This window comes from Macaca nemestrina, chromosome 13, assembly GCF_043159975.1.
Source record: "Macaca nemestrina isolate mMacNem1 chromosome 13, mMacNem.hap1, whole genome shotgun sequence".
NCBI lineage: Eukaryota > Metazoa > Chordata > Mammalia > Primates > Cercopithecidae > Macaca > Macaca nemestrina.
The window spans coordinates 39,794,969-39,813,064 of NC_092137.1; the positions used below are offsets into that span (position 1 = coordinate 39,794,969).

Here is an 18,096-nt window from a genome sequence, read left to right on the forward strand (position 1 = left end):
TAGCCAGGCATGGTGGTGAGCGCCTCCTACAATCCCAGCTACTTGGGAAGCTGAGATGGGAGGACTGCCTGAGCCCAAGAGTTCGTTCAAGGCTGCAGTAAGCTATAATCAGACCACTGCACTCTAGTGGGTGACAGAGCAAGTCCCTGTCTTAAAAAAAAACAAAATTCAATTATTTTGACAAATGTCTATTTCAATGGACACTGCAGCCTGTTGGGAGATAATTATGATTTATACAGGTGTAACAATGAATTTCAAGTGCCTTTCTGCTCCATAGGTTTTAGTAAGAATATTAATTTTTAGCATGATGTTGTGGCCCACCACAGTAATGCATAAGCACACAGATGGGCAATGCCGAACTGAATTTACAGTAGCATTCACAAAGAAGTTACATCTTTGACCAAAAAAAAAACCCGACGAAATTTCTAAGAATTAGGGTAAAAAGGAAACAAAGCTACTACTGGAATTGACTTAACTGATTATCTTTCTAAATCATGTAATGATAATGATACAAAACTGGCAACACTTAACTGTCTGCAAAGGTCTGCTAATGAAGCGAGCACACTAACAGTACCAGCTTCATTTTGCTTAGGTACGTAACAAAACTCACAATTGAATGTGAGCAAAATAAGTTTAGAAGAATAGCCATTTGATCTAAAAGGAAAGTCATACTTCACAGAGTGATATTTTAAATGTATTTTCTTCAGTTGCATGTGATAAATAGTTGGCTTTGGGCCTAGCATTCTTAGAATTACTAAGTTTTTATTTTTTTCCTTCAACTTTTAAGTTCCAAGGTATATGTGCAGGATGCATGGGTTTGCTACAGATCAACCCATCACCTTGGTAATAAGTCCAGCATCCATTAGCTATTCTTCCTAATGCTCTCCCCTCCCCTCTGGCCTCCCTCGACAGACCCTTGTGTGTGTTGTCCCCCACCCATGTGTCCATGTGTTCTCATCGTTTAGCTCCCACTTATAAGTGAGAATATGCAGTGTTTGGTTTTCTGTTCCTTTTTATGTTTACATAGTATTTTATGGTATATATGTACTACATTTTCTTTATCCAGTCTATCATTGATGGGCATTTGGGTTGATTCCATGTCTTTGCTATCGTGAATAGTGCTCAAGTGAACATACGTGTGCATGTATCTTTATAACAGAATGATTTATATTCCTTTGGATATATACACTGTAATGGAACTGCTGGGTCAAATGGTATTTCTGCCTCCGGATCTTTGAGGAATCACCACACTGTCTTCCCAACAGTTGAACTCATTTATACTCCCACCAACAGTGTAAAGGCATTCCCTTTTATCCACAACCTCACCACCATCTGTTGTTTCTGGACTTTTTAATAACTGCCATTCTGATTGGCATGAGATGGTATCTCATTGTGGTTTTGATTCGCATTTCTCTAATGATCAGTGATGTTGAGCTTTTCTTTGTATGTTAGTTGGCGGCATGAATGTCTTCTTTTGAGAAGTGTCTGCTCATGTCTTTTGCTCACTTTTTAATGGGGTTGCTTTTTTCTTGTAAATTTGTTAGGCCAAGGTGGGTGGATTGCCTGAGCTCAGGAGTTTGAGACCAGCCTGGGTAACAAGGTGAAACCCTGTCTTTACTAAAAATACAAAAATTAGCTGGGGGTGATGGCGTGTGCCTGTAATCCCAGCTACCTGGGAGGCTGAGGCAGGAGAATTGCTTGAACCTGGGAGGTGGAGGTTACAGTGAGCCAAGATTGCACACTGCACTCCAGCCTGGGCAACAGGGCAAGACTGTCTCAAAAAACAACAAAAAAAAATTTGTTTAAGAGCTACTGAGTTTTAAGGTAAATGCTTGATGCCTCTATAAACAGACTTGTTTCATTTGGTCAGTGATATCGCCATGGTCTTCACAGTAGGACTGTAAATATCAACAAATATTGACTCAATTATATGTTCATCAGCTGTCTTAAGAAATAGAAACTCAACACTTACTTTTTCATTAAAAATGCATTTTTAAAACCTTATTGCTTCTGAGTTTGTTACAAAATAGAAGTGTTACCAAACAATAAAAAAGGACTTATACCATATAATAAATGATAAAGCTTTTGCAGCAAGAACATGTGAACTACTCTCTATGTTGAACTTATCCCCTATTTTCTACGCAAATTTCATATACACCTACCCCATCACTTTCCACATTTCCCTCTGATTTCCCAAATGGGCAGCCTGGCAGCTTCATGAATCTTGCAGTATACGGCATGGGCCATAAGACACCTGCCCAGAACACCAAGGCCAAGCCAGCAGAGGCAGGACAGGCAGCAGAGGAGAAAACACACCAGTATGAGAGAAAATGCAAACACCACATTATGGGGTGCTTATGGGTGTCCTGAAAAAAGCACGCCATCTTATACAAGAATGGAAACACTTGAGAACAAAGCACAACTGTTGCCAATAATCTTGTTATAAATCTACACTTAAGTGATGTGTGATAGGCTACAGAATGCCTAACTGGAAGGAAAGAAAATATTTCCTTTTAGCTATAATTTTGCCATTTTAATTAAACCATAAATGTGTTTCTTTTGCTCAAATATGTTTATGTTATAGTTTCCATCTTATACTGAGAATGTATACATATCTGCAGATTTAAAAAAGCCTAATGACTAATTGCTATTTCCTAAGATAACTTGTAACATAATATTCATTTGATTCCAAATTTTCATAATGATTAAAACTTAGGAATAAATACATATGATTTCTTCATGTTGAAAGATTGTCTCAAAAAAAAAAAAAAAAAACAGAGTCTCACCATGTCACCTAGGCTGAAGTGCAGTGGCACAATCTAGGGTCACTGCAACCTTCACCTCTTGGGTTCAAGCGATTCTTCTGCCTCACCCTCCCGAGTAGGTGGGACTACAGCCACCAAGCCTGGCTAATTTTTTTTGTTTCTGTATTTTTAGTAGAGACAGGGTTTCACCATGTTGGCCAGGCTGGTCTCAAACTCCTGAGCTCAACTGATCCACCTGCCTCAGTCTTCCAAAGTGTTGGGATTACAGGCATAAAGCCACTGCACCCGGCTAAGATCATTTCTTTTTATATTAGTTGAGGGTTATAAAACAAAGTGAATGCTTATTAAAAAGGTAGAAAAAATAAAAGTCATTAAAGCACACAGAAGCTGAAGATTGTGATTTTGCAGAAATGTAAGTCATAATGGGAATGAATATTACTAACTTCCTAGATATACCAACATACCAATGCTTACAGATGTCTTACTAATTCATGCTGTGCGTTAGACACTGTACTCTGTGTGTTTATGTAATAAATCCTCATCACAGCTTTATGCAGTGGCATTATAATCTTCACATTATAGATGAGAAAATAAAGAGAGGTCCAGTTTTTCTGCTGAAGGCCACACAGTGGAAAAATGATGGTGGAGCTAGGATTTATACTTGGTGTGACTCTTAAAGTCACTAAGTGTTCTTAATTCCTACAGTAAAAAGGCATGAGATCCCTTAAGGGATTCGTAGATCTCAACATTCTAAATTGTATTTATAATTAGAGCTCTTAAAAACCAAATTAATGAAGAAAATAAATGCTTTTATCTAGCCTGAATGTCTACCTCTAAAGTAGGTGCCATAAAGGGCTAATTATTAGTTAAAATTGGCCCCTGTATTAGCAAGACATATAGTTCCTCCTAGACCGAAACTTAAAGAGGTTGTGATGCTGAAATAACCTGAAACAGATGTTTTATTCTTTCCTTCAGAAAGTTATCCTAAAAACAATTCACAGAAGAATCATCTACAAATGACATAACATGAAAAAGTTTCTCTCAGTAGTAAAGAAAGGTAAATTTAAGCAAACCTATCAAATGCGTAGAGTTGAAAAAACTGTAATAAACATTATAACATGTGACCTGTTTTAAGGTCCATTCTCCTCCCTCTGCCTTCCCCTGCTCCTAGAAGTGCATGCTCAGCCGCTCAGGCACTGGATCCCATCCTTTCTTAGGGCCTGGATACAGCAGACAAGCGGTTCTCCTCTCTCCTCCGTCATGCCAAATTCCTCCTTTTCATTTGATTTTTCTTGTTAGTGAGATCAAACATTCTAGATACAAAAAAATTCTAATTTCTATCTTAAAAAAATTCCTTGCTTGATCCCCGATATCCTTTCTTTCAGTTACCGCCCCATTTCTATGCTCTCCTTATTAGCCAAACTGCTCGACAGAATGCTCTCAACTAGTTGTTTTCAAGTTATCTCCTCCCATTCTCTCAAGAGCCCCTCCAGGGAAGCTGCTGTTGACTTCTGCAGTCACCAGGCCTCATCGTACTTCACCAATGAGAAGCAGCTGACACAGCTGATCTATCTATCTTCCCTGGATTCTTACACTCTTACATCACTGGCTGTTCCTTTACCAGATGCTCACCTTCCCGAAGTCCAAGCATCTGAGTATTCTAAAGTTCAGTCCCCTTTCCCCTCTCTACTTAAACTCACTCCCTAGGAGATTTCATGAAACTAAATGTTCTCTATACCAGTGATGCTCAACCTCTCCCCTAAACTCCAGATTTGGATACTGAGGTACTAACTTGATATCTTCACTTAGAGTCTAATAATCGTGTGAAATTTAACAGGTCCTAAACTCTAACTTGATCCACCATCCATCTTCCCCACCTCAGTAATGACAACTCCATCCTCTAGCTGCTTAAGCCAGAAAGCCTAGAATGTTCTCTCTCATACTCCACATCCAATCCGACAACAAATCCTGTTGGCTCTGTCTGCCAAATATATATCTGACCTTCTCTCAACACCTCCTTGAATACCACCTTGGACCAGGCCACTGTCATTTCTTACCTGGATTATAACTGGAGTTGCCACAGTATCCTAATTAGTCTCTTTGTTTCCATCCTGCCCTCACTAAAGTCTAAGAGGAATCCTTTCAAAAACGAAGATTTATGCAGTTACCTGGTGCCACAGAGAACCTTTAAAACACACACACACACAGTGGAGCACTTCCATTTTTTAAATGAAATCTTATAGAAAATGCCCTCTAAAGTGAAATACATAAAAGTGGAGCTGGGAGTGCAACAGCGGTCCAATGGCCAACTCAGTACTCCCTCCCTCATGCCTACAAGGTGCTTTGGAGAATGTAAAGGGATTGAAAACTCACTGCTCTGGAACAACTTACGAAGCAATTTCAGTTTTCTTAAAGGTTTCAGAGAAATAGCATTCTCAAAGAAATTAGGGATTATGAAAGCCTGCAGTCTAGTCATCCCTTAGTTTGCTCTAGAAACTTGTGTCTCCCGCACAGAGTCCTATTAAAAACCTTGGCAGAACAGCAAACAACTATGAGATCTCAATCAACAAAACAATTTCTTCTTTGGGGATGCTTTACTATGCTTTTATGCAAGTTATCCTAGTATTTTCTTCTGTTGATACTCATCTTTACTACTTTTCCACTACAACAAAATTTTTAAAATAATACTACGTTCCTCCTGATTATAGGTTTGATATTGGGAACTATCTACTACCTATCACTGTCAACAGAATACAATGTTCTTAACTGGGAATTAAATGCACTCATGATTTAAGGGAGAGATATATATTTGGGGAACAGGGAATAAAACAAGGAATAGTTTTTAAAAATAGTCTAAATACCATGGACCTCAGGAAGACATTATTATTATTATTATTTTTTGAGATGGAGTCTTGCTCTGTTGCCCAGGCTGGAATATGGTGGCACGATCTCAGCTCACTGCAAGCTCTGCCTCCCGGGTTCACGTCATTCTCCTGCCTCAGCCTCCCGAGTAGCTGGGACTACAGGCGCCCGCCACCACGCCCAGCTAATTTTTTGTATTTTTAGTACAGACAGGGTTTCACCATGTTAGCCAGGATGGTCTAGATTTCCTGACCTTGTGATTCGCCCGCCTTGGCCTCCCAAAGTGCTGGGATTCCAGGTGTGAGCCACTGCACCTGGCTGAAAATACTATTTTGATTGGTCTCAGTAGACTTGATTCCTAGTCACGTGTGTCACTGCTGACTCCCCTTCATTAAACAGGGGTTAATACTTTCCCTCTACCTCACAGGGTGACCAACTGTCCTGGTTTACTCCAGATTTGCTGATTTTAGCACTGCAAGTCCTGGTTTAGCAAATTGGGATGGATAGTTAGCTTACTCCTATGTATCTCAGGGATACTATCTAATGTGAGGCCATAATATTTCATATAGTTTATTAAAAAGAAATTCAAAGAATTATTACACTGCTTATTTTATGGCTATATTAATTGATCACTGGTTCTGATATGAGAAATGGTTCAGATGCAACAAATACTTTTTTTTTCTCTTTTTAACACACACATTTTAAGTCATACTTTACATGCTTATTGTTTCACTTCCCAATTATGAACCCTTTGAAAATAAAACGGTTACACTATCAGAAGTAAACTCAGTATTAGTCCCACAGATATATTACAGTGTAAAACCAACCTTTACATACTGAGTCTTGTTTTGTATGATTCTAAATATATTTACATTGTTCATTTCCTCAATTGTTTTGCATTTTTAGTAGCTTACCTATAACAGAGACTTTAAGTAATTCGATTTTATCCTCAAGGCCTGCAGCTTTCAGATTGTCCCAAGTACCTAGTAACTGTGAGTCGCTGACATCAGCACCTACATAATACACATCCTATGGGGAAAGAAAGAATATTTTAAGCATAAATAAAATTATTACACATTTTATGTAGTTAAGAAAATCAACTTGCATTTTCTCAAATGATGGAAGTGAAATTAGTAGATTTTAAATTAAGGCCAAAACACATTTAGGGTATTCTTTTAAAATGATAGTATCAAAAAATGTAAAGTTTATGTTAAAATTTTAAAAATCTGTGAATATTTTACAATGACAAATGTGTAAAGAATTTGAGGATTAGTATAATCTAGGTCATGACTAATGATTAGAATTCTGTCATATTTTCCTAAATTCATAGTATTTAAATAAATAACATAGCAATTTAATCCTTCACAATCTATTTTGAGTATAGTGAATAACTCACATAATTAAAAAGAATAATCCCAAAATAGACACTCTACTTGTAAATAATTGGTGATTATACTATATATACTGATTAAAGTAGATAAATTGCTTGCTTTACCAAACTTCAGAACTTACTGGCCATTCTTTAGCAGCTTCCAAAAGTATTGTTCCAAGTCCGCACATTGGATCTAAAACAAATGCACCAGCCTGCAGACAGAAATATTAATTTGGTATTATTAAGACTACTATAGTAGGTATTATAAAAGAAACCTAAACTTGAGGAATCAATATTTCAAGAGAAAAGGTTACTTTTTACACTTTATTAAGAATTTCAGGTACTTAAAGCCCTAATGCAGGAGTGTGTTCGGCAGGTTTATAAATTAGGAAGAAGGCCATTCTGGCCAAAGCCCAGGAAAAGGTAGTGAAAGCCCCAGAGAGGGAACAAGGGGATTCTGTGAAGATGGGTTGGGTTATGCTGCATGTTGTAACAACCCCCAAATCCTAGAGGTTTAAAACAAGTAGCTCACACTGTATGCCCACATTAGGGCACCTGGGGCCTGTGCTCCTCACTCTGGAACCGACGAGCAATCATCATCTTGAGTGCTGCCATCACTGTGGCAGAGGGAAAGAGAGCATGACAAATTGTCCACTGGCTCAGAAAGGTGCCACCTGAAAGCGATGCATATCACTTCCACCAGTATTAACTGTTAGTCACATGGCACACAGTGTCAAGGGGCCAGGAAAGTATAATCCTATCTGTACCTGGGAGAAAAACAGGAAATTGGGAGAAAAAATGACTTACTCCCACTCTGAAAATCACAGCATGCCAGATCTCATAGGTGGTGTAAGGATTCTGGTTCTATTCTGAAGGATGGGAAACTATTGGAGGGTTTGAGGACAGGAGTCCTATGACATTACATTTCAAAGGGATCATTTTGGCTATTCTGCAGAGGACAGACCATAGAAGGGTAAGAGCGCTAGAGAGTCCAGTCAAGAGATGATGGTGGCTTGAGTTAAGAGTGGAATTGGTGGATGTGCTAAGAAATGGTTGGATTCTAGACATATTTTAAAAGGTGGAGCCAAAAATGGATGGGATGTGGAATGTTAATGAAAGACAACAGTCTGGAATGCCTAAAATTTTTGAGCTGAGCAACTGGAAGAACAGAGTTGCCTGTTACTGACATGGGAAGAGTTGGGGAGAAGACACTTTGGGGGAGACAAGAGTATAGTTCTGGCCTTGTTAATTTTGAGATACCTCTTAGACCTCTAAGTGTGAATGTCAAGTGAGTCACTGGACATGAGTCTACAGTTCAAGGGAGAGGTTCAGGCTACAGATAGGAATTTGGGAACAGTCAGTGCCAGTCAGCTTATAAATGATATTTAAAGCATCAGAACTGGATGTGATCATCTAGAAAGCAAGAGAAGTTTAACAAGAGAAGTCTATGAATTGGCCCCTGGTGATCTCTCAAGTTCAGATGTTTGGAAGAGGAAGATCAGCCACACACACTGAGAAGCAGCTCATTCTGATAATAGGAGCAGAACCTAGAGTAGTGGTCCTGAAACAAAGTGAAGAAACTGCTTCAAGAAGGAGAGTGATCAGTGTCGAAGTGACAGGCGGGTAAGTGAGACGAGCAGTTTCAGTGGAGTGTTGGTGATGAATGCCCCATGGAGGCTGCTATATGAGAGAATGGGAAGAAAGGAGGTAGAGACAGCCAATGTAGATAATTATTTTAAAGACTTTTTCTGTAAAGGGAAGCAGAAAAGGGGGTGGTGGCTGAAGGGATGTATGGCTTCAGCGGGGGGGTTTTCATTTTTTTAAGTTGAAAGATATTTCGGCAGGTGTACATGCTGATGGGGATGACCCAGTAGAAGGAAAAATTCCTAAGTCTATAAGAGGGAATGGAATCCGGCACACAAGCATCAGCATGGAACAAGGACAGTTCCCTTATTGTAACAACAATAAGGCAGAGTATGTAGGCATAGATTCTGGTATGTTGGTAGACTTGGTGAGGAGAACATGTAGAAGTTCTCTTCTGATTCTATTATTTAAGTTACTTAAGAAGGAAGGGAGCTTGAGACTGGCATGAACCTGGGAGGCGGAGCTTGCAGTGAGCAGAGATCGCACCACTGCAGTCCAGCTTGGGCGATAGAGCAAGACTCCGTCTGAAAAAAAAAAAAAAAGGGGAAAAAAAGGGATAAAAAGAAGGAAGAGAGTTAAAAGTATGGGCAAGGAAATGACTATTTTTAAAATCCAAGCTGTGAAGGAGGGATGAGCACAGGTGGTAAGAACAGGGGTTGGGTCAAATGACTAGAGGGCCCTGTGGGGTTAAAGATTTGTGTTCGGGTAGCAGAGGAAGTAAATAGGAAAGAGGAGGTGGTTAAGAACAAGATTCCTGAAACTGAGATTTCTGGAAGAGATCTAGGTCTAGGATGTGACTATAACAGATGAATAGGGAAGCCAAGAAATGAAGAGTAAGATTACTGAATGGTTACAGAGACCAAAGAATCATGATGCAATAATGGCCTGTACTCTTACAGGAATGAGAGGGAGAGAGCTCTGATTGGGGTGATCTGATGGCATGTGCTTCAAAGGCACTGTGAGGTTCTGGGCAGAAGGAAGAAAATAATTCTCTAGAAGGGGCAAGAAGGAGCAAGCAGGAACGTACCCCACTGTCAGGCCCAGTGGTGCTTGAGATAGGGGAGAAAAAACATCCACCACTTGATATGTCTACAGAGGAAGCAGAGTCCTCAGGGGACAGCCAGGTTTCAGCCACAGCCATATGGTACCTAATGGAAAGAAACAAAATGTTCTTCAGGAGACAGAAGCCTTCCCTGGTACTAAATTTTAAAGAGAGTATCATATAAATCCCCCATGAAGGGGCAGTAAGGAGCAGAAGGAAAAATTTAAATGGAAATTTTGTTGTTAAATTGTTAACAGTATGAGAACCCATTTTTATTAGGATCTCAAATGTGCCATACACTGTGCTCCTTCTCTCCCATGATCTGTGTTCAATGATATAATCTGACCTAAAGTATTTTTAAACGGCTTTATTTTACCTTAGGACCTTTTCTTGCCATGACACTTGTAGACACAGACTGAGGTAGAGAAGTATTTCTGCATACTTATAACAACATTTAAGATTTATAGAACTTGATTTCCCTTGTTATGATATGCAGGAAGGAGAACAGTTATAGTACACATGATAAATAATGAACATCCCATTTTTAAATTTCATTTTTAGTGGCACTGGCCTACCCAAGACTGAGCTGTCTGTGTACTGCTCTGGGTACTAAGCTCCAAAGAGGGAAATGGATCAGGTTGGATACTGGGGTCACTTAGACTGTGGGTCACTACCACATTCCCTCCAAAAGAACTCTACCATGCCATTTCCCAGGTTCTTTAACAGACCTCCTTGGCCTGTGGTCACATTGAGAGACACATTTCTTACTTTTTGTAGTCTCAGGGAAAATTCACAGTAAGGAAAAGTTTTATCAAGCACTATCTTTGGATATTTTTGATCATTTACTTTTGACTTTTCTGAAAAACATGTTTATATTAAAACAAAGGTAACATTTCAAATGTGTAGGTGATTATGTAAATTTATACTTAAATACAAACTGGTGAAACCACTGGCAGTTTGGGAAAAAATTAACCATACCTCTTTCTTTATACTAAAAAAATCTGAACTAAAGATTTAAACCAAACAAACAAATAAAATCATGGGTTCTGGGTACCTGGTAATCTGAAAGAGGCTCCCTCCTCCACTCTCAACTCTAAGCTTTCTGCTTCTGCTGAGCCAAGTGATGCTCAGACCTAGAGGCAACTGGTGCTAAGAGAAGCCCAAGGCTCCGTCACAGTCCCAGAAAAAGGAACGTGTGTGATGGGACCTCCCTGCTGTGGGTTGGGTAGTGATTAGAGAACAGCAGTGGAACCCAGAGGGGAGAATCAATGGAACTAGGGAAGAGCTTGGTCTTCAGAGATCTATGGACCCAAAGAGAGGTCAGTGACTAGAGAAGTTTCCTCCAGGTATCTCAGCAGGACTGACAGATTCTCCTTACACTGCTGAGCCTGGGGTGCCAGAGATCCATTTGCCTTTTACCATTTATAGGATTCTGGCCGTTTAAAATACTTAACAGTCACATTTTAGCCCCAGCAAGCTAAAACAAAACACACGAACAAACAAAAACCAACGGCACATCTGAAAAAAAAGGAAGAGGTCCCTCAGTAGTTTTAGAGTAAATACGCAGAATAATCAGAAGACACACCTAGTAAAATAGAATTACTAATTACTGGAGGACACGGATCAATATTTGAATAAAAGAAGAGCTTTCAGAGATATTCAAATGTGACACACATACCTCTATGAAGCTAAAAAGCCGTATTTTTAATCTAAAAATATAAATAAAATACAGCATGTCTCTGTGACTCTTGTTGTAATTTGGAAGATAATGTTCAAGAATAACTCAAAATGCAAATATAAAGAGATGGAAATCATGTCAAAAGGGTAGGAGACTTGGAGGATAGAACCAGGAAGCTTAACACGTTCCTAATAGGAATTTCAGAAGTAGGAAAGAGAGACTAGTTTAAAGTTAAATTCGTTAAATAGTCGAGGCAATAATTAAATAATGGAAGAAAAAGTGCTCAGGCCGGAGAAGTAAAAATAAATAATAATTTTTATAATTATTATATATTCCAAATAGTAATTATAGTTCTAGTTATTAACTATAATTTTGGTATTAATAATTATAGTTATATTTATTATTATTACCAAAATGGCAGCTAATACTTAGAAACTTTCTGAATGTTAGGCACTGTTCTAATCACTTTATTAATGCTAATTCATTTAATCTTATCATGATCCCATGAGATATTACTACTCTTTTCATCTTGCAAATGAGAAACTGAGGCACAAAGATGTTAAGTATCCTGCCCAAAGCTTCCCAGCCAGTAAGTGGTGGCCAGAATCTAAGACTCACCAAGGTCTGGGCTAAATAGAAAAGACATATACATAAGCATGTTCTGGTGACATTCCTGGGCTTTAAGATTAAAGACAAACACCTTACAAGTTTCCAAAAACAAGGAATCACGTAGTTATAAATGAAAATAAAAGAAAAATCCAACTGGCATGGCCTGCTCATCTGTGCCACCAGAAGCTAAATGACAATGGAATAGCATCTACAGACCTTTGAGAGAAAAGAACTGCAATTCAGGAATCCTATACCCAGCCAAGATAGGTATACCCAGATAACAGGAAGAAATTTGAAGATACAAAGAAATTCTGACAGTATATCATTAAATACCACATTTGAGAAAAATACCTAAGATAAGACTTTACCCAAGCAACAAGTAAACCAGAGCAGAAGCCTCAAACAGGGCAAGACAAATGATTAGCAAGTAACTTGATCAAACTAGCAAAAATAAGAGAAGGAAACAAAGTGTGAGAAGTTAGGAATAGAATAAAAATAGGAAGAATATAATCAAGTCTATCTGTCACAACATTTACTGAATTCTCTCACTGAAAGACCATCAGAGTGGGGTAAAAATAGCTGTGTGTTTGTAAGAAAATATGTAAAGTTGAAAAAAAAAAGCAGTGGCAAAGAAATATTAGGCTGATGCAAACAAAAAGGAGTGAAAATATTAGTAAGACAGTGAGACTTAAATTTAAACTTAACCAAGATAAACAGGACTTAAGTAACAAAAGGCACACTTCACAATGATGTATTGACAGTCACGAACATGTATATACCAAGTCACATGGCAGCTGAATAATTCAACAACTCATAAAAACGCAAAAACTTAAAAAAATACAATATAATGAGATTTCAAAAACTTCTTTGAAAATGGAGCAGAGAAACACACGGTAAGTAAAAATAATGGAGAACATTTCTTCACTAGAAGATAAAATCATCTTACGTCCATAGAACATTTACAAAAATTGACCAAGATCTTGGTCACAGAAAAAAACTTAAAATTTAAGAATCAGAGGTTTTACAGGCCACATTTTCTAACTGTGACACAAAACATTAGAAATAATGAAATGTAGCTAACTTCTGACTCAGCCTTTTCATAGCCAAAATACTCTCAGAAGTTCAACAACATATAAAAGCATTACTGCAGCAGTTTGTAAGTATAATGGCAAAAAGAAAAGAAGTTAAATAAAAAGCGTTAAGAAAAGAAAAAGCAAGTAATACAAATATCCATCAGTAAGAGACCGTATAAGTTAATTATGAAAATAACTTTGCTATTAACAGGAAGGAAAACCTTTTTCTTACCTTAATGTCAGCGAGAGATGCCATTGCCCACGCTATGGTAGATCGCAGTCCAGCTGTCTTGATGTAAGCTCTGCTGGCTAAAGGAACCCTACAAAGAAAAGAATCTGATTATATATTATTACACATTGAACAACAAGATATAAAAATGATTTATCTGTCCAAATCTGAGAATCATTTAAACATATTCATCCAACATACACTAAAGTATTCCCTAAGTTAGAGAATGTTTCAATCTTATTACAAAAATTCCTTCTCTAATGGGCACCTTGTCTACCCAGCCAGTGTGGAATTTCAGAAAGTTAAATTTTTAGACAACTGAAATTTACACTCTCATGTATTTAATGTATAAAAATGTAATTACACATGAGGAAAATCTTTCTTATACTTCCCTGTCTTCCCAGAGTAGACCTTTTTTTGCTGTCTGAAGTCATGAAGGGGAATATACTATTTTGTGATATAAATGTAGTATGGGAAGTAGAACTGAAGGGATGCTAACACTTAAAATCTATTTTCTATAAAAAAGTCCCTTTTGTAGGTCTGTTTTTTGGTTATTTGCATCTTCCCCAAAAGATGAAATGAAACATGACATTGCACTGTCTAAAATAATTTACTGGATGATGGGCCAAACCAGACATCTCCCAAATCAGTTCACTGGTCTCCAACAAGCATCGCTTCACACTTTATCCTCCACCTCATCAATGCCACCATCACATCAATGTTTCCAGATTTGATAGAAATTTTCAAAATGTCATCTATCATTTATATCTTTCCAATGCAATGAACAAGCAGAATCTCCTTGGAAATTTCAACTTTCCAGGCTTTTCTAGTTCACTTCTACAATTTGTTGGTAAGGTATGAAGACGTGATGTCAAGAACGTGTGCTGGTTTGTTTTGAGGTAGGCTTGTTCCAAAACCACCAAGAGGTCTTCTACAAACTTTACGGAAAGCCACGATGTTCTTCAAACCCTCCTTCAAGTTGTTCAACAGAATTCTAGGTATATGAATGTTAAACATTTATTTCTTTCAGAATTTTGTCTCTCATTTTTCTTTGACTTTAACTTATCCTGTTTTTGTATTTGTTGCAAGCCTCTTAAAATCTGAGAACTAAATGACACATCCCTTTAAAATAAAAGTGTAATTGTATACCTACTATTATAATGAGGAAATTCTACATGGCAAACCCATGGGAGTTTGGCTTTTTAATAAGGTTTTTTCAAGAAATAATTCACATTGTAAACAGTACTGTATACATACATTTGGAATCAGGGATGTAAACTGGCAGGTAGAAACACTATAAAATATTTTGGCCAGTGAATTTTGCTTCTGCAGGGTAAGCTTAGCAATTATCTTGCTATAAAACACAGTTTGCATTCTAGATACCAAAGCTATAATACACAGTTTACATTCTAGATGCCAAAACTATAAAACAGAGTTGCATTCTAGATACCAAAAAGGGAGATGCAGTATGGAAAACCAGCTTTGTCCATATATATGAAAAAAATGCTCTTCTAAGCAGCAGGAATTTATATGGAACCTTTCAAAGTTTCAACAACTATGTATATATTTTTGCTAATAGAAGTTTTTATGGGACATAATTCTGTCAATATTTGACAAAAGTGAATGTTCACATTTTGCTTAAACCTGGGCAAAATTATCTCATTACTTCAACAAAAGGGCCCCATTATATCAGCATAATACAATTATTCAGAAGAAGGCATGTTCAGAAATAAACTCCTAGAAAATAAAAATAATGCTCTACTTTCACAGAATCTAGCTAACGTACACGGTTCAAAAATAAATGTGGTTTTTGATCTTCTTCTCTGCATGTGTGCATTTCTTTTTTATTCTCTTGTACACCTTGTACCACCAAGACAAAGATGTCCTAATCTATATCTATAGCCTAGACTTGTTACCTGAACCCCCCCAGATCTTTATCTTCAAATATGTACTTCAACATTTTTATGTGGAAGATAAGTAGTACAAAGTCAACAGGTATAAACTGAATACACTCTCCTGGATTTCACATATTGATATGTTTCTTCATTTTCTTGTGCCACCTTACTACCCATATATTGGGTACCATAATCTAACTCTTCAGTCTAGACTTGTCACCTGAACTCTAGATCTGTAACTTCAAATATCTACTGGGACATTTTTCACTGAATACACTGTTTTCTTTTGCTACATTTTGTATCTCAGTGACTAATACCAGTATTTACTAATTGTTCAAATCAGAAATCTGAAATTATTCTAGACCCCTTAACTACTTTTTGATTTCATGGCCTTTTTGCTACCTCCAAGAGTTTAAATCCTCTCATTCTCTCTTTTTATTTCTCTTTCATTTAAAAATATTTTTTTCTTGGTAATTTTTTTGAAATCAGAAATCTGATCACTTCACTCTTCTGCTTCAAATTCTTATTGCTTTTAGGATAAAATCCAAGCTGTTTAACATACTTACAAGGCACTTCATGGCTTATTTCTAATTTTCTACCACTTTATGTCCCATCTACACTGAAACTACCTGCCATGCCCCATGTAAATCCAGCTTCCTTATACCTTGTGCCTTTGCACAGATTCCTTGCCGTAATATCCTTTCCTTCTCTTGTCCGCATGACATACCCTTTCTTATTGCTGTCAAGTCTCCTCTTAGGGACAATCTTTTATCTTTTTGCTCACAGGTCCTCAATTAGAGTTAGGTTCTCTTTCCTAACTCTAGTCAAGCATTTATCACAGATCTGTGCTACCACTGGATTGAATTCCTTGAAATTAATACTCATCTTTTTTGTCTTTGAACTTTGGGCGTCTAGCACAATTTTTTTGCATACAGTAAGTGTACAACTGATGCTTCAACTAAAATTAATTGAACTCATCTTACTCCAGTAAATGTCTCTGCCCTCCCCTCCTACTTGCTGAACTGTTTCAAAAATAAAGTTGAAATTTATTCAATGATTACTGTATTCTAGAAACAGTAGCAAAGATTTTCATGTGGGTTATCTCATTTAATTCCAAGGATGAAGCTATAAAGTAGGTACTATTATTTTCTTGATTTTATAGCAGAGAAATATGATAATTTGTCTAAACTTGCAGAGTTATAAGAATTTGTGAAGACAGAATTCAAGTCCACAGTTCTTATCTGCTATGCTATACTGTAGTAGGTGATGCGTATAGTGTGGCGCCAGCTATAAAACAGTTAATGCTTCATGGGGCTATTGATATCCAAATGGTTTTTTTCTTTAAAGAAAGTAAAGCTCAAAATATGAACAATGTCTTTAGGAACTTGGGACAAATTTTTATGTGATCCTCTAACTTCATGGCTGCTCTCTACTTTGTTTCATCATTTCTGACTTTCTTCTGTTGTTAGGTCACCAGGTTGCAGTTTCTGATATCCACTGTCACTTCTCTTGTCCAGTGCTATGTGTTGTGCAAGTCTTCATGTCTCCCCTTTTCATGTCCCAGCAAATTGTTCTTTTTAGTCAACTCATCACTGAGACTGCTTCCTTCTTACACTGAGGTAGTCAAACTGACTAAACACAGAGCATCTATTGTAACCTCATTTTCAACCAGTGCTCACTCAAGGTCTGAGTCTGAATTTTCAGATACATTATCTTTTATTTGTAAACTTTAAGGTACATTATCAATTATTATTTGAAATGCCATGGCATGACATCTTGAATGTTTCTAGCAAGCATTAAAATAATTTTAAATAATCAAATACCTTTTAAAAACATTAAGGTTATACTAGTTAAAGAGCACAAAATTTAGCATTTTTATATATAATGATTTAAAAATGAGTTATTTTATTTGGTGGTAAGAATCTAATTAATACCACCTCAGCACTGCTAGGGGTAAGATACTCTTCCTAAATTTTTTTGTTTTCTGGAGATGGAGTCTTGCTGTCACCTAGGCTGGAGTACAGTGGTGCAATTTTGGCTCACGGCCACCTCTGCCTCCCAGGTTCAAGTGATTCTCCTGCCTCAGCATCCTGAGTAACTGGGATTATAGGCACCCACCACCACACCCAGCTAATTTTTGTATTTTTAGTAGAGACAGGATTTCACCATGTTGGTCAGGCTGGTCTCAAACTTCTGACCTCGTGATCTGCTTGCCTCAGCCTCCCAAAGAGCTGGGATTACAGGCATGAGCCACTGCGCCTGGTATCTAAGTAAATTTTTTAGATGCTTAGGCTCACTTTTTGGGGGTCAAAATATTTTTAAAAATTAACTACTTTATAAATTTAAAAATGCATATATTTTATATTTTGCTTGTTTTGCTAGTGTTTCCTACTTTTGTCTTGGTGACCATCAATAATTATACTTATTATTATAATTGCTGAAATATGTCCATCTTTTAGTTTTCCCCACCCTGTCTGTCTTTAAAATTGTCATAGAATTTTAAAAAGCCAGATAGGCAAAATTGTTCAATTAAAGGCACTGGAGTAGGGCAGCCTAGAAGCATTTTAGGTGTAGTTATAGGGCTGTGAAAATCATTTAATAATAGAACTAGATATAATTTTCAGTATTAATCATGTAATCAGTAGATTACCATGACCAAATATTTCCCAGCTCTAACTGGTCAGTTCAAATTACATCCACTAAGTTCCATGAAAATATTTTATTGTCTTAAGCAAAGAATTCAAATGCTTTGCCTTTAGCCTTCTCTGTTATATCAATGCTTCATTCATGCTATAAATAAAAAACATAAATTCTGAATTTAACAATCCGTCCTATGGGACAAACTTGAAGCTTAGAATATATACCTGAACACAGGAATCCCCACCACAGAGTAAACGTCATTTAGATGTATAAAGATCTGAAAGAAT

The 18,096-nt window shown here is 37.2% G+C and overlaps 1 protein-coding gene across 9 annotated transcripts in view; it reads right to left on the minus strand.

The window, feature by feature from the left end:
• Nucleotides 1-18,096, minus strand: part of LOC105464894 (THUMP domain 2 tRNA and snRNA guanosine methyltransferase) — a 54,860-nt gene that overhangs the window by 23,688 nt on the left and 13,076 nt on the right. For 7 of the 9 annotated variants that reach the window (XR_011611632.1, XR_011611631.1, XR_011611630.1 and 4 more), the window contains exons 5-8: nt 18,034-18,086; nt 13,278-13,365; nt 7,140-7,211; nt 6,542-6,656 (exon numbers count right to left, since the gene is read on the minus strand). Coding sequence is in view for 6 of the 9 variants with exons in the window: in XM_071076589.1 (XP_070932690.1) it covers nt 6,542-6,656; nt 7,140-7,211; nt 13,278-13,365; nt 18,034-18,086 (328 nt within the window). In the remaining 3 variants the exon portion in view is untranslated. The other 2 variants (XM_024787723.2, XM_071076590.1) reach the window with 2 other exon arrangements.